This window comes from Protopterus annectens, chromosome 14.part0 (genome assembly GCF_019279795.1).
Source record: "Protopterus annectens isolate FY-2018-M chromosome 14.part0, PAN1.0, whole genome shotgun sequence".
NCBI classification, from domain to species: Eukaryota; Metazoa; Chordata; order Ceratodontiformes; family Protopteridae; genus Protopterus; species Protopterus annectens.
Window position 1 is genome coordinate 731,764,904 of NC_056748.1, and position 19,916 is coordinate 731,784,819.

Consider the following 19,916-nt stretch of genomic DNA (forward strand, 5'->3'; position numbering starts at 1 on the left):
GAATAGACTGCAAAGTGACCATTCGGAACTTGGACTTCGTTACATGGAGATTCAAGCGACTAAGATCTAAGATGGGTCTCAGGTCCCCTGTTCTTTTTGGCACCAAAAAGAATCTGGAGTAAGTCCCTAATCCGATCTGGTCTGAGGGGACATGCTGGATGGCTCCTTTTTCTAGCAGCTTCATAACCTTGGAAGCTGCAGAATCCCTTAGATTGGGTGGAACATCTGGGATTCTTTTGATCAGTGGGGAGAGAAGGGAATGTGATATTCTCCGGAAACTATTTCTAATACCCACTGGTCCTGGGTGATGTCTTGCCAGGCTTCTGGGTATAATGAAATGCGACTCCCGACTGGCTCCGGAAACGCACAGTCGGGCCTCCCATCAGGAGTGCTGGTAGGGAGAACCATGAAAGGAATCACGCTCTTCCTGGTTACGCGGGCCTCCTCTGCCTGTAGGTCGGCGTCTACCTGAGTTACCACCCTCTCCCCTGCCTCTGGAGGGGGAATCACTTTGTGCATCATGAAAAAAACTCTGCGATTTCTTGAACCACATTTTCCCACTCTTCTGGACCTTGGGATAAGATCTAGAAGGCATGGAAAAATGGACTCCCACAGCAGACAGAGTTTTTCCCTCTTACTTGCACCTAGTGAGAGTGTCTTTCACCTTGGTTCCGAACAATGAGGAACCATCAAACGGGGCATTGGTGAATGTAAACTTGAAGGCCTCTGCAAAATTACAGAGGCACATCCACGAGTGTCTCCTGAGAGAAACTCCGGAAATCGCTGCCCTACTCGCTCCTTCGGCTGTGTAAGAGATCAGCCTCATGGAGGAGTTAGCAATAGAATTTAGAGTAGACATCAGAGCATTGACTTTCTGAGCCAATGCATTGGAAATGTTACCCTGCAGAGCATCTACAAGCTCTTTCAGGAGATCTCTTTGGAGCCATTTAAAATGTGATAAGTAATTCAGCGACCGCAGAGTAAAGGCCGCTGAAGAAAACATATGCTTCCCATACTGATCCATGGTCCTAGACTCCTTGTTAGGGGGATGGACGGTAGATGAAGTCTCAGCCAGTTCCCTTCTTGGTGGCCGCTGCCACCACCATGGCATCTACTGGAACACCCTTCATGAGAAAGTCTTTATCAGCGGGGGTGGACAGAAATTTGTTGGGTCTCCTGGGGACTGGTTCCACAGTGTCAGGGGGTTTCCCACACCCTTCGACAAACCAAATCCAAGAGTTCATCGAAGGGTGGAGAGACCCAGGAGGCAGAGGGCTGAACCCCAAAGGCCTTCAGGAATACAGACTCCTACTCAGAGGGGGGTTTAGAGGGCCAATCGCCTCTCTGCTTCAAGATCTCTAGGATATCAGAGAAAGAAATATCCTCAGAGGACGACTTGGGGGACCCGTCTGATTCCTCGTGGTCGGTGCCCGACATGAGAGACTCTTCCTGGGAGTCGATGTGCTTCCTCTTGCACGTTCTTTTTCTGGGTGGCTTCTCAGGCAAAAAACTCTGGGGGGGGCCTCAGAAATTAGGGGACCACTCATGGCAGTATCCTGAGGCCTTGGGTCTCCGCTATCCAAAGATAGAGGGCAATAAGAGACTGATACCGGAGCTGGAGGGGGAAGAGTGTCAGAGCTGTAAGATGCAGCTGAGGACCTGGCCAGCACGCTCCGCATGACCTCAAAAGCTGGTCCCCCCGGCTCTGAAGATCGACCAACCGTGGAATACCTTGGAACAGAAGGGACAAGGTCTGAAGCCAAAGCAAGGGTCAGGCTCACCCGAGCCGAAGCACCAAGAGGGAGGCTAGGAGCTGAAGAGCATCCCAAGACCTCCCCTTGGGTCCGACCGAGGAACCAAGAGTCCTGGACCCCGTGGATGGAGCCGACGGGGTCGGGGCTGAGATTGGAGCCAATAAGCCAGGATGGGCTATCGGAGCAGACCTAGAAGCATCAAACGGTGGCGACCACTCTGGCTCCGAAGGCTGGGATTTGCTCGGAGGATCTATCGATGATGGATGGGTGATGGGCTCTGGAGCAGACTGGGCTGGAGCCAAAAGCAATTTAGCCAGCACCGGTGAATGGAGCAGTCTCTACACCACCCTATCCACATCCACATCAGAGAGTGCCCTGGAGGACCTAGAGGACAAGGTAGGAGATCTAGATCTCTTCTCTGAAGGAGACCTGCGAGGAGGAGAAACTGGCCTAAAAATTGGAGACCGGCTCCAAGCTAGAATCTCAGTCACCGGCTCCGAGAGGCTGGGAGCTGATGTAGGTTCTGTCGATTCACAAACTTCCTTTGGCACCGAAGACAGTGGAGCCGAGGATGCCACAACAGACTTAGTTAACTTTCTCTGGAGGCTCCGATAATACTGACTGAGCCGGAGATTGTTTTTTTGCTTTGGATGCTTTGTCTCTTTTAGAGGGAGAGGACTTAGTACTAGAAGACCTCTCCAAATCTTCCTCGAAGGAGGGTTTCAGTAGTCCCGTCAGAAGTAGTTTGCTCTTCCTTTCTTGAAGAACACGAGGGCTGAATGCATGACAGAACACACAAGACTCCTGAATGTGGATAGCCCCCAAACAATAAACATACACAGAGTGCCCATTCGTAATATACATCTTATAACCACACTTAGCACATTTCTTAAGCCCGAAGGCTTATGTTCTTTTGTATCTTTGGACATGTCGGCAGGACACTAGACACAACACAACAGTCAAAACAGACAACAGAAACAAAGAGCGGGAACTAGACTAAAATAAACTGCAGACACCATACAAGGACCTCTAACTCAAATGGCCCTGACAGGAAACAAGGGGAAGGACTAGGTCATCTAACTTAAATGGCCCCAGCCCGGAGGGATAGGTACCTAAACTAAAACAAACATAGAAAGGTAAACAGATAACCAAGGGATGACTAGGTCCTCTAACTGAAGCGGGCCTAGCCCATGGAGATAGCTAACAGGATACCAAGACAAAAAGCAAGACAAAGGCCACGAAAGACCGCACAAAAAAACTTTCACAAATCAACACACACACCTAGCTATAAAAATAGCTTTTGGAGCAACAAATTTTAGTCAAAGAAAACAAAAAGTTATACTTGGCCACAGCCAAGAGCGATACCACGTCTGAGCTTTACGAGCGGCAAACGAGATCTGGGGAAAGGGAGCAGTGCAGCATGAAATACCTCTTAGCCCAGCCAATTGAAAGACTTCGAGCTAGAATATGGCCGAGTTGGAGCCGAAGTTCGGCTCCGAACCCACGGGTAAGAATGCAGGCGAGATTGGACTACATAACATCTAGTGTTTCCTACTTGGCAAACACCAGTCCTAGCAGCTCCACCACTGGAAGGAACCATGTTTCAGCACCCTTTGAATTGTGATGACTGGAGCAGCTTTAAGGCTATCTGGAGAGAAGTCGGGAGCCATAAAATTTGTTTTAGGTGATGGATAATTTTATTAGGTTATCTTACTCAATCTTATCAGGGCTACTGCAGGTTACAGACAAACACAAGAAGATATATAACTGGCCTTTGACAGAATATTTGCCTCTAAACCATTCAGTCTTTTCCTTTGCAACATATGGGATGGTAAATTAAAGATTATGACTTTTGGTTGCAGATAGACTGACATTTGAGTCATATTTCTCCCCAATGTCACTAGAAGACCACATATAATTTCCATGGCAGTGTTACTCAGCAGCAGCTCAAAGAAAAATGTAGAAGGCAGAGAGGAACTACTAGCGGGAAGACAGGGATTATGTGTGTAGTCAAAATCACAGCTAGCTCATTTGTCAGCCTGAGCTGAACCCCAAACTAGGACCTTCTAAAATAGAAGTTAAGGAGAAAAAAGAACAAAGCTATTCTCTGCTCCGGTGTCTATGGCAATCTGCTAGTAAAAGCAGCTTGCTACATTTACTACACCCTCACCACACATAGTAACAGCTTTCAGCACTTCAGCCATGACCACAAAGTACTGGCATTCAGTTACAAAGCTGTGATATCCTTGTGGCTTTAGAAATCAGTGCACCAACTGGCACTTGCAATCACACCCCTTAACATCTTGCATACAGGTGAGCCTCGCCATTCACCTCGTCCTAGTTATGGCTCTGTGTATAGCTGGAACTGCCTAGCCAACAGCACATAAAGGAGTAAGTGCTAATGAAAGGACTCGAAATATATCACTAGGCGGTACTAATACTCAGGTCCCTAGTAGTATTTCAGTGGCAAAAGCCAGGTAGTCTAAGACTGAACAGTAAGGAAATGGAATCGGGCTCTTCTCTCCCAGCTTTATTTGTCTCTCTCTTTTTTAAGACTCTTACCTCTCCTCCTCCTCTTTGTCATCATCTTTTCCCCCATTCTTATTTCTATCTTTTCAGTACCAGCATGTAGTAAATTATATTCTTTTCTATATCAAGAACTGGAACATGAAGCAAGTCTCTCTTACTGTTCTGCTTCCTAAGAAGAAAATATTTCCATTTTTGTAAACTTTCTGGCAAGTAAGAAGCTAACATCTTTCCATTTTCATCTAATCTGACTACTAAAAAGCAACCTGGTAGGGCAGGCAATGCTACGAAAACAAGAAATCAGAAAGACTAAAGGAGGTCAGAATCTGCTTATCATAACAGCAATTATGCTTCAATACAACACACTGAGCGGAAAGACAGAGGTACATTACTTCAATAAAAAATAAAGGAAGCATAAATAATAGAATACACAAGAGGTGGTTAAGAAAAAGTTTAACTATCATCAGTCAAGCTAAATTCTAAGGGCACAAATAGGAAGGCAAACACAGAAATGACTAATATGCATGAGCAATCCAAGCTAAATGACTGCTGGAAAAGATTGCCAAGTTGGCCATAAAGTCAGATTAAGTGCGAGTCCATAATGTACAAACTGTTGTAGCAGCATCTTCATGTGAAATCAAGTGATTCAGCAGCTAAGATTTCCAGTTTTCACAATACTGTTAAGAAACAAATTAAAAAAATACATGTGCATAATCAATGCAAATTGGTTGTAGTTTAAACTAACTTTAAAATCAAAATTAAAGTTTCAAGTTCTTACCTCAAACCAATCGGTTTGACAGAAATCATATGAAATAACATAAAACATCATCATTGGTGTTCACCTGGGAACTAGTTAAGGAAAGACTGTAATAAAATCAAAACTGATGAAGCTACGGCTTCCAGTGAGGATCAAGTATTTTTGGTCAAGCATTCTATCAAGTACCAATTTGAGTACCATTTGATAATTACATTCCTGAATATTCCTAAAAGATTTGCTGATCTAAAGATGGATGGCAGTACTTTATGTCAATATACTATAAGCAACTGTTGTAAAAATATTTTTTTCAATATGGCTCAAAGTTGTGGCTGAAACACCAGACTTCCAGTATGCCAAAGCAATCATACAAAAGTTAAGTCATACCTTCTGTTTATAATTAATATACCTAATATACATTTTAAGGTTTTTACAACAATTTTATGTAGTCATTTAAAAAAATTTGTGTCCATATGGATCATTCAGTAGTCCTTTCTGCCTACTTTACTGGACACAATAGCTGCAAACATATATCAGCTTTCCTGAGTACGATTATAAAATTACCACTTTACCGAACTTTACAAAACACAAGTGCACTATAAACCCAGATAAGCATTACATTAGTGCAGATTTCTTCTTTGAGCTATACTATTGATCAATATTGCCCCTATTAAAATGAGAATATGGAAAAAAGGAACTAATCATCTAAAATATTTTGTAGTACTTCAATTAAATGCTTGATCCCATAAATATAACCCTCATCTTTTACATTAACAGGAAAAACATGAGCAAAATCAATCATTTTTACTTCCACTTCAACATTTTGCTGTACTAAACATTTATTACACAACTCTTTGTCTGATTGTGTCGTTTCACTGTCATGCAACTGCTCTAGTATAAATTTGTTACTTGTCACTTCTCTGTTTTCTGGCTCCATACTTTTAGTTTCCAAATGAGCCTCCTGATGGTGTTTAGTTAGGTGTGGCTTCTTATGAACAGCATACTTTTGTGACAAGTTCTGAGACTCGGAAACTGCCACCCTTCTTCCATTTTCTGCAGACAGTACTGCACAAATATTGTTGTTACACTCTACTGTATCTTCATCTTCTTCTTCCGGAAGATGCCTTTTAAGTGGACCTTTCCAGGTTGCTACCTGGTCGTCTTTCATCTTTAAAACCACTGGTTGGGGCAAGCCCTCATAGACAAATAACAATGAACTTGCATAGAAACTGAATTCAGTCTGACTTTCAAACCACTGCAGGATGTTCTTACTCTTCTGAATGCAAGCAGCAATGACATCTTTTCTCAAGCAACATCCAGTGTGAAAAAATCTGGATAAACCTACAGAGAAGCAGAAAGAGATAGTTTTGATGCATGAATTACTGTCCATACAACAATGGCTGTGTTCTAAATCAAAATATCTCACTTAATATAACATTCTCAAGTTTGTACCATGAAACACTCAACTTCTCCTAATCATTGTCTTGTACTAGACGTCCGTCTTAAAAGAGGAATCAAAACGTTGGGTTTTAAGTAATTTAAACTTAGAATATTAACAAAAGAAGAAACCTACTACTTGACTGCTGTCTCAAACATAATGTTTGTCATGAATGAATGTCAAATCAGGAAGGTCACAAGTTTGAAGTCAACATTTCCCTATATCAGGGCCGTCTAAGTCACATTACCTGCACTACTGTGTCACACAAGAGGGAGATGGCAAGTTTAAACTTATTTTTCCATATTCTCCTTTTTTCTCCAGTTTTGTGCATAAGCAAATTTAGAGAGCAATGGTACAGGGCATACCTCTCAACCTCTTAGAGCAAAAAATGTGGACAGAGCCATAAATAATGGGAGTACAAAGGCCCAAAAATAGAGACTTTTTTTTAAATATTGCTCTTACAAACTTAGAAAGTTGATAGAATAACAGGTTTTGCATTAGCTTGAATTTTCTGAAGGGTATGAAGTCTGAAACTTCAAATGTCTGTCATTATTTTCTGCCTTCAGTCTTTAGTCACAAATAATTTGACAGAAAACCACAATTTTATGAAAAATGTGAGGCAAAAATCTGGACATTCTGCAAAAATCTCTACAGTTGACAGGTATGGTATAGGGGCTTGACCCCATGTTTGGGGGGAAAGGAGACTTGCCTCCCTGCAAGAAAAGGATTTGTTTTGTGTATTTAGGAGTGTTTCTGTTTTGAAACTGAGACTTGCAAAGGATACAGTGTTGACAAAATGATACATGATTAATCACACTGCAGTTCTAGAAAAAGACATCCAACATGTTCAACTGATGTACATGCTGTTCATCTTTTTTTTTTTTTTTTTTTTTTTGGCTTCCCGAAGCTGACGAACAGATACTCTCGTATGCTCTTCCCATATTCCCGCCAGTGAGGAGGTCAAGAAACTTGGGAACAGCGTCACATTGCTCCCTGACAAGTGTTTTTCTATGTACTCACCCCACCCCGCCACTTCTTTGATAATTTTGTCCCATCCCCAGGCAAAGACATGCATACTGCCCACACCTCCATACACAACTCAGTCATAAGCCCTGCTCCCCTATAGTACAACACCCCAATGGGCATCCCCAGCTTTCATCCAGGATCTGTGATGGCACATTCAAAAGTGTGTCCCAACAAACTACCTATCTATATCAAACCAAGCTCCTCATTAGCACTCTTCAAGAAAAATCTTGATGATTGGATGGGAGATAGGAAATTCATCCTGGGGATCACTTCTGTGGCTCTACTCGACAGGGGCACAGGAAAATAATTTTCTTGGGTGGCGAAAGCCAGGGTACCTTTTTGACTAGACTTATATAGGCCCTAGGGCCAATAGCCTAGTACCTACCTATGAACCCCCCCCTACACACACACACACACACACACACACACACACACACACACACACACACACACACACACACACACACAGAATTTGAATCATCTAAGCTGTAGGCAAGGTTTTGTCCCCGTATTCCATAGGTGCAGGCTATATACTGCATGTGACTACAGTGGCATAACTGCCAAAAAGCCAAACAGTTGCAGAACAGAGCTTAGTTCATAAAACCAAGACTGGATGCAGTATGAAACAAACCAAGCAACTTGGAGATACTGAACAAGTGTTTAATAAAATAAAGCTTTCAGGTCAAACAAACCCTTCATCAGTGTATAAAATACTAACACATACTAACCATTTTTTTATATACTATCAAAAATCACTCCGCCATTAATTATTCAATTAAACAATCAATCCTAGTTAAAAACAGTTGCAGAAGCACAGAACTCTATTTCAAACACATATGTTTATACCTTAGTACATGTTTTAAAGAAACAGTCTGGTTTAAACCTGGTAATACATCAGCACAAAGGCGTATTATCCACTGATATTCCTTCATCTCAAGTTTCCTGTTAAGATCTCCCCCTCATATATCCTTACATACTCTATCTCCCTAAAAGAGAATTTATGTGGATTTCCATATGTACTGACATGCTTAGCCAAGGAATTAGTGTCAATATTTATTCTTATTTCTGAATGGTGCTCACTTATTCTTTCCTTCAGTTTTCTGGTAGATTTCCCAACATAAAATGCCTGACAATTATTGCAGGTAGCCAGGTATATTACATTCATTGTAACACATGTTGCTAAACCAGAAAATAAATAATTCTTCCTAGTTATAGGGTGTTGAAAATTATTGTTTCTGTTAATGACTTCACAACAGCTACAATTGTAGCAAGGAAAGGTACCTGATTTAGTTGCTCTTTATAACAAAACGTCTATTTTAAACTCTGACAGTTTCTGTATGGGTTTAATGCCAACTATGGGACAGAATTCAGGTAGAGATGTTAATATACACCAGTTATTATTAATAATTCTTCTTACCTCAGAAGTAGCTCTGTTGAAAGCTGTAACAAAACGTAGCTTACTTACATCTAAGTTGGTCTCCTTAGTTATAAAGGGTACTTCCACTGTGTTCATAGAAAAATAAGGTTTAGTACGATCATCTCTACAGCTCAAGAGATATTCAATTTCCATATCTAGGGACTCCTTATTATAGCCCCTCTCCATAAATTCATCTTTCAGTTCCTGCATTTGTTTCTTACATTCTTCTACAGAAGTATTAAGTCTACTAATTCTAACAAACTGAGCTTTTGTGACACTTTTAAACACATGGTGCATGCATACTGTTTCGATGGAGAAATGTATTCCTATGTGTAGGTTTTTTATAAACAGTAGTTTGAATTTCAGTACCATCAAACAAAATTCTCACATCCAAAAAGTTAATGCTAACATCTGAACATGTCATAGAAAAATGTAAAAATTCAGTGCTGTTTAGTTTAAAAACACATCTAGTTCATCCTTACTACCATGCCAAACAAAAAACAAATCATCCAAATATCTTTTAAAGCAACTAATATTCTGAGAATATTGCTGTGGGCCATGATATATAAATTCAGTCTCCCATTTATCCAGCACTAGGTTGGCATATGTATTAGCAATGGGAGTACCCATTGCTATGTCAGTTATTGGATGGTAAATTCTTTCACTGAAAACAAAATAATTATTATCTAGTACTAACTGGAGTAGTTCACTGCGGTGGTGGTGCTGCGGTAGCGTTGTCGCCTCACAGTTAGACGTTGCCCATTCGATTCTCAGTTAGAGCGTCTTCTGTGTGGCGACATGCGTGAATGGGCGTTCCTTCGTTGAAGGTTGTGCGTTAGGCCCGGCAAGCCAACACGTCAAAATCTACTGCCAATCATTAGCGGACCGGAGTTCCGCTATGGCGACCCCTAACCGGGAAAAGCCGAAAGAAAGAAACAAACAAACAAACTAACTGGAGCAGTTCACATATAGTTTCACTGAATCTACCAGAGTATTGCCCATTTTGACCAGCAGTTCCCTTATGGCATCAATGCCATAACTATTGGGTATAGCAGTAAAAAAGTGATTGAATGTCAGGGGTCACCATTAGAAACGTATTTGTAGTACCAAAAGATGTATGTGTGTGTTAAACCAACCAGAAAAACTTCTCAAAAAATCAGCAATATCCTGTACAAAGCTTTTTACATATTAAAGTTGCTTAGACAATACATTCTGTAAATAAACTGAAATGGGCTCGGTGGCAACCATAAAGCATAGCAACATTTTAAAAAATGGTTCTTTTCTTTCCTTATCATGTTTAATTATCTGCTATATCTCCTGTGCACAAATCTGCTAATCAGCTCCATAACTCACAATAGACTTCACCTTTATACATCAACTGTCATATAAACAAGGCAAAGTTAACCAACACTAGTTTGTGCTACCATGTGCACTACTTAAGCAATAAATGACAACCTGACCATTTAATGTATGGTATTAACCAGGACAAAAAAGTCACTTCTGATGACTGCTACAAAAAAAGAAGTTATGTACTCACCATAACGTTCCATCTGAGTAGTTGTACTTCATTTGTCTTCAACCTGTCGGTTACAGATCTGAGTCGGTAAAATTCACGAGCATCTGCTCTGAGCTCCAAGCTCCTCCACTACCCATAATACACTACCACCACCTTCCTTCCCTCAGATAGAGTTTGCTGCCCATAATAACCTAGAACCCAATCCAACAAAAGCTCATCACATCAACTTCCCAACTAAGCCACAAAGGCGTACTCTGCTACATACTAAGCCTGCAGGTTCAGGGGAAGGAGGGGGGATGGTTGAAGACAAATGAAGTACAACTACTCAGATGGAACGTTATGGTGAGTACATAATTTCTTTATCTAAAGTAGCTTACTTCATTTGGTCTTCAACCTGTGGGACAGAGTCCCCAGCTACCTATACCCCTAGAGTGGCCCTCATGGAAGGATATTCCAAAGCACCGTGGAGCCAAAGGATGTCTGGCCTCGAGATACCAAATCCAACTTATAGTGGGAAATAAAAGTATGAGATGAGGACCAAGTAGCCACAGAACAGACATCGTCCAAGGATACTCTGGACCAGAAGGCCGCTGAAGTAGCCATGGACCTGGTGGAATGCGCTCTAACTTGACCCGGGAGAGATAAGCCCTTGTCCTTGTACACTTGTGAAATACAGAGAGAAATTAATTTACCAATGGTCACCTTAGAAATGGGTTTACCCAAAAACGGTTTGGAGAAAGACACAAACAACTGATCAGACTTTCGGAAAGACTTGGTTCTGTGTAAGTAAAAACACAACTGTCTATGAACATCTAACAAATGCAACTTGATTTCACCTTTATCTTTGAAATTTGGGAAGAAAACAGGTAAATTGATAATCTGATTTATGTTTGCCTCAGAGTTCACTTTGGGAAGAAAAGAGGGGTTGGTATGAAGAGAGACCCTGTCCTTGTGAAAAAACATGTACGGAACCTTGATAGACAATGCCTGGAGTTCTGAGACCCTCCTAGCTGAGGTGATAGCCACTAAGAAGGTTGTCTTCCAGAATAGGAATTTGAAGTCTACTGTTGCAGCCAGTTCAAAGGAGGGAGCAACTAAAGCTTGTAACATCAAGTTAAGGTCCCACGGAGGAGTGGGATCCTTGACTGGAGGTCGCAAGAGAAAAGTGCCTTTAATAAAGGCTTTGCACAATCTGTAAGAGGCCAAAGAAGTCATATTTTCACCAACATGAAAATTGGAAATGGCCACAAGTTGTATCTTTACTGTAGATGAGCTAGCCCCCTGTTGAAAAACGTTTGCCAAAAATTCAAGAATGGCCAGAATTGGAGCAGAGAAGGGATCCAAATTTCTCTAAGAAGCCCAGATGTAAAAGCGTTTCCATTTGCTATGGTAGATTTTTCTGGTGGAGGGTTTAAGAGCTGCCACCAGGATAGACTTAACAGAAGAAAACAAACCAGGAGTCCTGGCAATTGTAAGGAACTGGAGCAGCAAAGATGTAAGTTTCAGACTGTCCAGATTTGGATGAGGGTCCCCTGACGGGTAAGTTATGAGATCCGAGTGGAGATCCAAGATCTAAGTAGGAACTAGAAAATGAGACCAGAGGAAGGGGAACCAAACCTGGCGAGGCCAAAAAGGGGCAATGAGGATAACTTTGCTCCCCAGTCAACGAGCTTTCTTTAAAAACTTTGGAACAAGAGGTAATGGAGGATAAGCATACAGAAGACCGGGAGGCCAAGCATGGACTAGAGGGTCTGTGGGGATTCCCCTGGCAGGGGGTTCAGAGCGAAGAACTCGCTGCACTTCCTGTTGGAAAGAGATGTGAAGAGATCGCAGCAAGGCTGATCTCACTTTAGAAAGATCTGCTCCGCTAGTGAAGGATTCAAAAACCATTCGTAAAGCATCAGGACAGAACAGCTGAGCTTGTCTGCCAGAATGATGGTCCATCCCAGAATATGCATTGCTACCAGAAAGCGAGTGGTGGAGATCGCCCATTCCCAATCTCACATGGCTTTGCGACAAAGGGGGTAGGATCTGGTCCCTCCCCGTTTGTTGATGGACCATACCACCGACATGTTGTCTGACTGAATTGCAATTGTTCCAGGAGGAAGAAAGGCATGAAGGGCCTGCAATGCTAAAAGGACCGCTCTCATCTCTAGAACACTGATATGCAAGCTGGACTCAGTCGGGGACCACATGCCTTAAACTGTCCTTCCCGAGCAACGCCCTCTCCACCCTAGCCGGGAGGTGTCCGTGGTCACTATGGCTTGGACAGGGGCTGTGACAAATGAGCGTCATTCGAGAATGTCCACAGACTGCGTCCACCACAGAAGGGATTCCCTGCAGGCTTTGCTTACATGAATCGGATGACTCAGTGGAAGTTCCAGCAATGATCATTCTACAGCAAGAGTCCACTGTAGAACTCGCATATACAAATGAACACAAACAAGAAGTGTAATCGTGGTTGCTATAGAGCCGAGGTCACGGAACACTGCCTCCACTGGCAGCCATATAAGTGAGCAATAGCAGTGACATGTTGGCGCAAATTTCAAATTCTCTCTGGGGTTAGGAAGACTTTTGTCTGCAAGGTGTCTATCCCATACTCCGATGAACTCTATGTCCTGGACAGGGTCTAGACAAGATTTGGCAATGTTCACTGTAATACCTAGATGATTTGCTAGGTGTAGGAAAAAGTCCCTGGACTGACAAAGTAGACACTCGGTGGACACAGCAAGGAGCCAATCATCCAGGTATGGGACAACCTGAATCCCCTGGAGCCTCAGGTGAGACACTACTACTGCCATAACCTTGGTGAACACTCTGGGGGCTGTGGTGGGACCAAAGGGTAGAGCTTGAAACTGATAATGATTGGCCCCTAGCTGGAAGTCAAGGAACCTCCTGGAGCTTCTATGTATCTTTATGTGGTAGTAAACATCCTGGAGGTCTAACGAGCACATCCAGTCCATCGTTTGCAAATAAGGCAGGATGGAATGTAACGTGACCACTGGAACGTTTCTTTGGCAACGGACAGGTTCAGGGTTGACAGGTCCGGAATGGGCCTGAGGTCCTCCGTCTTTTTTGGCACCAAAAAGAACCTGGAATAGATGCCCGATCCAGACTGATCTTGGGGGACTGGTTTGATGGCTTGTTTCTTTTGCCACTCTATTACCTCTAGTGCTGCCGCCTCCCTTTGCGAGGGTGGTATGTTCAGGAGGCATTTAGGTGGTACAGAGGGAGCCACAAAGGGAATTGTATAACTTCTGGATATGATTCTTAGCACCCAATGGTCTGATGACACGGACTCCCATGCCATCAGATGCAACAACAGGCGACCCCCGACTGCCTACAGGGCAGAGCAGTTGGCAACCCCTCAGGGTTGCTGTGCGGGCCTGTCCAAAAAAGGTTCTTGAGACCTAAAATTCCTCGAACTCCCTCTGCCCCTGGGGTGGTGTTTGTCCTGACCCCCTCTGCCTCTAGGGGAAGACTAGTCCTGAGCGTCCTGGGAATACTGAGACTTCCAGACCCACATCTTCTTTTGCCCTCACTGATTCTGAGAAAAGGATCCTTGAGGGTTCGAGAAGTGGATCCCGATGGCAGACAGTGTCTTCCCATCTTTCTCGCTCTGGACCAAAGTGCCACAGACAGTCTTACCAAAAAGTGAAGAGGCGTCGTAAGGGGCACTCGCAAATGACGCCTTTAAGGGCTCCGAGAACTGACACAATCTAAGCCAGGTGTGACGCCTCATGGCAACACCGGAGCCAGCTGCCCCAGCAGCTCCCTTGGTGGCATGTGAGAGAAGGCGCATGGACGTATTTGATACTGCTTTGAGGGTGGCCATCCTCGCGGAACATGTGTTTTTATCCTCCTGCGATCTAGACCCAGGGGGCGACTCAGCGAGTTCCTTAACAAGGTCATGCTGCAATCAAATAATGTGGGCCAAGTAGTTCAGCGCCCTTATAGAAAAAGCTTCTGACGCATACGTACACTTCCCTAGGTGATCCATCAACCTGGACTCTTGGTCAGGGGGGATGGACCGAGGAACTTTTTTGAGCCAGTTCCTTCTTGGTGGCCGCTGCTACCACCATAGTGTCTACAGAAGACCCTTTGTTCCATGCCGATCTGTCAGAAGGGGGTGCTTAGAATTTTGTCAGGGTGCTTCAGAATAGGCTCCACGTTGTCTGATTCCTTCCAAGCCAGCGAAGTGATTAAATCCACCAGAGGGTCCATGGGGTGGGGGGACACCCAGGAAGTAGACGGGCCCACGCCGAAGGCCTCCAGGAACACAGACTCATCTGAGGAAGATTTTGTGGTGGATCAGCCTCCCCACTTGCGTAAAAGTTCCATGATGTCTCCAAAGGGATTGGCATAATGGTCAAGGTATTTACCTCACAGATACAAGGTACAGTGTTTGATTCTGATGTCTGGTTACTGGCTAGGCTTGTAATAATCTGCAGCTTGATAGCCTAGTATTTGCATGTGAACCTGTTTGTTGGGAGGGTGGCCTAATGGTTAAAGTGTTTGCCTTACAAACACAAGGTGCAGGGTTTTAGTCTCACAAGGGATAATTGGCCAGGCTTAAAATGGCTCACAAGGGCACTTAGCTTAGTACTAACCTATGAACAAAAAACATCTATGAACAAAGGAGACATCCTCAGTAGGTGATCTGAGGGAACCTTCCCCTTCCTCCAAGTCAGTGTCCTCAGTGAGGGACTCCAGGGAGGAGTCCAAGTGCCTCCTTTTGCACCTATGCTTGCCAGGAACCTCTCCGGTGGGGCTCTCCCGAGAGGGCTCGCAAACCACCTGATGTTCCTCAAGGGAAACCATCTGAGGCACTTCGGGCACGGGCTGTCCCTGTGGTAAAATTATTGGAGTCATACCAGATCCAGGTGGAGTCTGGGCAGAATCCGAAGAAATGGTCAGGGGGCTGGATCCAACGGACAGGACCCTTTCCACTACATTGAATGCCGAAGGAAAGCGAGCCACCTGGGACTCCAGCACGGCAGCTGCTCTCCCCGGGTCCGACAAACAGATCGGAGCCGACAAAGTCAGAGCTGATGGAAAAACCTCCACCCCTTGGATCCGACACCCAGGCTACAGCTCTGAGAGGTGCTTGGATCCGAACTAGTCGATCTGACATGCTCAAGGCAACCACCCACATCGAAGAAGAAAGTACCATCGGCACCAACACTCTGACTCTGAACATCCTTGGATCCAGATACTCCGAAGCGGAGGGAAGGATCGGAGGAGGAGAAATTGGTGAAAAGAAGGGAAGTGAGCTACCCCCTCCGGAGGGAGAGGGAGATGGCAGGACTCCCATCTGGATTTGTGTCCAAATAAACTTCATAATTTTATCCATGTCTGATTCCAAGAGGCTACGCATGGCTTGTAATGAGGCAACGGACTCTAATCTAGCTGGCCAGTGTACCGACACCCTGGAGGAAAACCTAGGCTCCTCTGGATCCAGAGAAAAATGTGGTGATTGGAGCAGAGGGGAGATAAGTTTAGCAACCACATGAACCTTCGGAGGAGGCCCCGCTGGGTTGGAATGATCCATGGACCTCTTCCTGTGTCTTTCAGCTTTGTGTTCTCTCTCGGGTTTCTTCTGGTGAACATAATCCCCTTCCCCAGGCCTAGAAGAGGAAGGATGAGTCCTGGCCTTGGAGGGAGAGAGAGAGAGAGAAGGAGTGACAGAGACCAAATGAGTGGTCACAGCCATGACTGACGAAGTAGAAGAGGTGGCCGCCTCAGAAGCGGGAAGAAGGCCTTTTATAATAAGCTTTGCCCTGCAGCCCCTCAAGGCTTGTGGGTTAAAGTCCGTGCAAATACCACATTCAGAAGATAGGCGAGACACACCCAAGCAGACAACGCACAGAGTGTGCCTGTCGGCAGGCGACAACTTGTGGCCACACCCTGTGCATTAGGCTGTTCAGCCATTATAAAACAACAATAGCCTAAGACCACCTACTAGACCACACACACACACACACACACACACACACACACACACACACACACACACACACACACAAACAGAGGGAGAGGGAGGAATCACTTTTTTTTGTAAAACTTTTTAAACTATAAAAGCACGATGCACCAGCGAGTGGGGTGGAGGAAAACTACACCAACTCACCTAACACTTTAACTGCAAAAAAGCAATGAAACAAAACTCAAAGTACTCACGATACCCGGAGCTCAGAGATCACGATGCAATCACAAACAGGGCAAACAAGATCTGAGGGAAGGAAGGTGGTGGTAGTGTATTATAGGTAGGGGGAGGAGCTTGGAGCTCAGAGCAGATGCTCGTGAATTTGCCGGCTCGGATCCGAGTCTGATCCGTAACCCACAGGTTGAAGACCAAATGAAGTAACCTACTTCAGATTGTATTTACACATGTTAACCACCATAAGTACTTGTGCCACAAAATGCTTTAAAATGGATTATAGTAGTCTGCATTTATGACAAGTGCTTGCAACAGATTGCTGCATTCACTTTTGGCTGATAATGGGACCGTGTTTATTTAATCCATTCCAAAGTAAAACATTAGCAATACTACAATACCTTGGAGGAAGGGTAGTGTAGCAAACGGGCAGTATTAGAGTGTACACAAGCTGCACCAAGCCATGAATGAAGTAACCTTTCAGCTGTGGGTGCACCACAACATGCCCTAACATGGGTAAGGTGCAGTGGCCTCTGTGGTGATGCATGGTGTACTTCCCCCACCCAGAAGTAACATGTCCTATGCAGACCACCACCTCAAGGCCCTATCCCTGTATTCTGTCTCCTACAGGCTGTTGAGAGGTGATCTATACCTGGCATTGTCATACCCCACCCTGATGGACCTCCTGCATATCTGTAAAACAAACAGCGTCAGAATTACCTGTTCTAAAGACCTAAACATTGCCTGTGATATAATTAGGACATGCTGGAGAGACAGGTATGTATCTCAGAGACTACCTCTTCTCTGGAACAGGCTCTCCATCCCTGTGAAACAGAGTTCCTCCCAAACCCAATTCAAGTGTAACTTGTACAACTGGATGGGGAACAGTAAGTTCATCCCTGGTTTGGCACCTATGCCTCTAAATGGACAAAGGCAACCTGTAAATCGCCCAGGCCCCTGCTTGAAAATGTTTCATCAGCCAATACCCTGCTTACATTTAACAAGGGTACGAGAACTTGTCAGAGATTTCAGATGCATGACAAGGCTTAAAAAGGCCTTTGTGGTCATTAGCCTAGTAATCACCTATGAACCTATATATCTCACACATCTATACAAATTACAGACAAAACACTCAAACACCATTGCACTTGCCTTCATCTTAGTTATTTTGTATTTTTGTTCAAAAATTGTTTTATATCATTTATTTCATAGTTATAAAAACTGGCTCTTCATATGGTATTTTGATCACTTTTTCTCTGGCTGTTAAAATACAGCAGTTGTATCTGATACTTAAAATAGCACAGCTATCCACTGAACATGTTAACAGCAGCTTAATATTCTACTGTTTATTTTTATTGTATTCAAAATTTTCTACTTTTTGACTTCATGGTTCCTTAAACACTGCCTCAGGAGACCCTTTGTTAAAAATCTCTTAAGTAAATCAGATAAAATTTTACCAAGCTCCCCTTCATCTGAAACTAGATGCATCAGCCACACACAATGAATTTTAATAACTAGGTTGCAAACTTGTAAAATGAAGCAAGAATTACCATCTGTATTTTTATAATTAATTGTAGAACCTAATTCAAAAGTTTTGTTTTGATTCTAAGTGGTAACATACAAAATAAATACTATAAATGTCACTACAGTAGGAAACAGTAAAAGGGAAGTGCTTCCTTTCATACAAATGATAAAATCATTCAATGTTTCCATTCCATTAGACCAGATGAAAAAAAATATCAATAAACCTACTGTACAACTTCTCCTTATTAAACATAGACTATGTATACAATACCTTTTCTTTACAGCTGGCAATTAATACATTGGCAAAGCCTGATCCAAAGCAGCTCCCACTGTTATCACCTTCATTTGATAATCAGATTTTTATCAAACATAATAAACTATCTGAAGGTACTTGTTCAATCCATCTGGGATCAGAAGTCTTGCGTGGCTACTAGAAAGACTCCAAGAACAGCCTTTGCCATCCACAGAGTTTACTAGGCAAGGGCAGAACGGAAGCAGATCATCAAGCCTGTTTTCTTTAGCACATAAACACCACACTTGCACTCCGGGAGAATTTAGTCACCATTCAACCCTCTGCATGCCTATGGAGGTGGGAGGAAACTGGAGTACCCACAAACACAGAGACTGCCCTGCAGACTCCACACAAAAAGAACTCCAGCTGAGAATAAAACCACAGAACATCTTACTGTGATGCGATAATGCTATCTACATTCACTTAAAATCCTACTGTCATGCACTATGCATTTTTTATAGTCTGTCAGCATGCAAACTGCCCATTTCTTCCCTGTTTTATGTGGAATAAAAAGTCTTTGCATCCATAGTCACCATGCAATATTTTTTCATTCACGTTGATTTTAACTTTTCAGCAAAGCATCTAGATATATATATATATATATATATATATATATATATATATATCATAATTTTCTGAACTACATCTTTTAATGGCCTGCCAACAAATGTAGACACCAGCTCAAGTTTAAAACCCTGAACTGAAACAACAGGTCTAAGTAGAGAGTCACCACTACCTTTATGCATTAATGAAATATCAAACATAACCCATAGTCTGGGAGTCTACACTTGAAAAATGTATTCTTACGATTAGAAATTGTACGTTAAACACTGGTCAAATAACCAAACATTAATATTACTGTAAGCTATCTTAATGTCTTTCATTTGTACTTGCTTATAAAAGTGCTGTTAAGTTAACAAAGATAACATTTGTTAATAATCATCATGATACATCAACACCATCACACAACCCCCATTTAACAGCTTTCATAATCCAAACAGATTTAACATAATGTAAATCATTAAACGCCATTCTTTTCTAATGTGATCAATTATAAAAATCACAATTCAATTTCTTACTGAGCAACTGCCTGATTTCTTTGTTGCACATGCTCTCAACTACCTGCACAGCCAGATTTAATACTGTGACGAGCTGTCTACAGAATTCAATTTGCCATACATAATTCTCAAATTTACATTTCTTGAGTTGCATGCCAAACATCTACCATTTAAGAGACGTGTAGAGCTGTAATCCAAGAAAATCTGATTTTACAGATGGAGAAATGGAGATGGCTGGTGTTCTATTTGGCCTAAAGTTGAAAGTGAAATCTGGGCATGAGACTGTTTTGTGCTTGGTGGTGAGTCATATGTTACAAAGGCCAATTGCCTCAATATGTTAGCCAGTGCTGCCACCAGTGACTTGCACCCGTTTGGCCAGTTTCCGCAAGAATGTGCAAACCAATGGTGGACAAAGTGTGATCATCGAAAGATACACAGTTTGCAATGGTCATGGCTG

At 43.1% G+C, this 19,916-nt stretch overlaps 1 protein-coding gene across 1 annotated transcript in view; it reads right to left on the bottom strand.

Moving 5' to 3' along the window:
* Window positions 1–3,239: 3,239 nt before the first annotated feature.
* Window positions 3,240–19,916, bottom strand: part of IPMK (inositol polyphosphate multikinase) — a 718,573-nt gene continuing 701,896 nt past the window's right edge. The window contains exon 6 of the mRNA XM_044056471.1: window positions 3,240–6,375. Coding sequence (XP_043912406.1) covers window positions 5,732–6,375 — 644 coding nt within the window. The 3' untranslated portion in view covers window positions 3,240–5,731. The remainder of the gene's footprint in view (window positions 6,376–19,916) is intronic.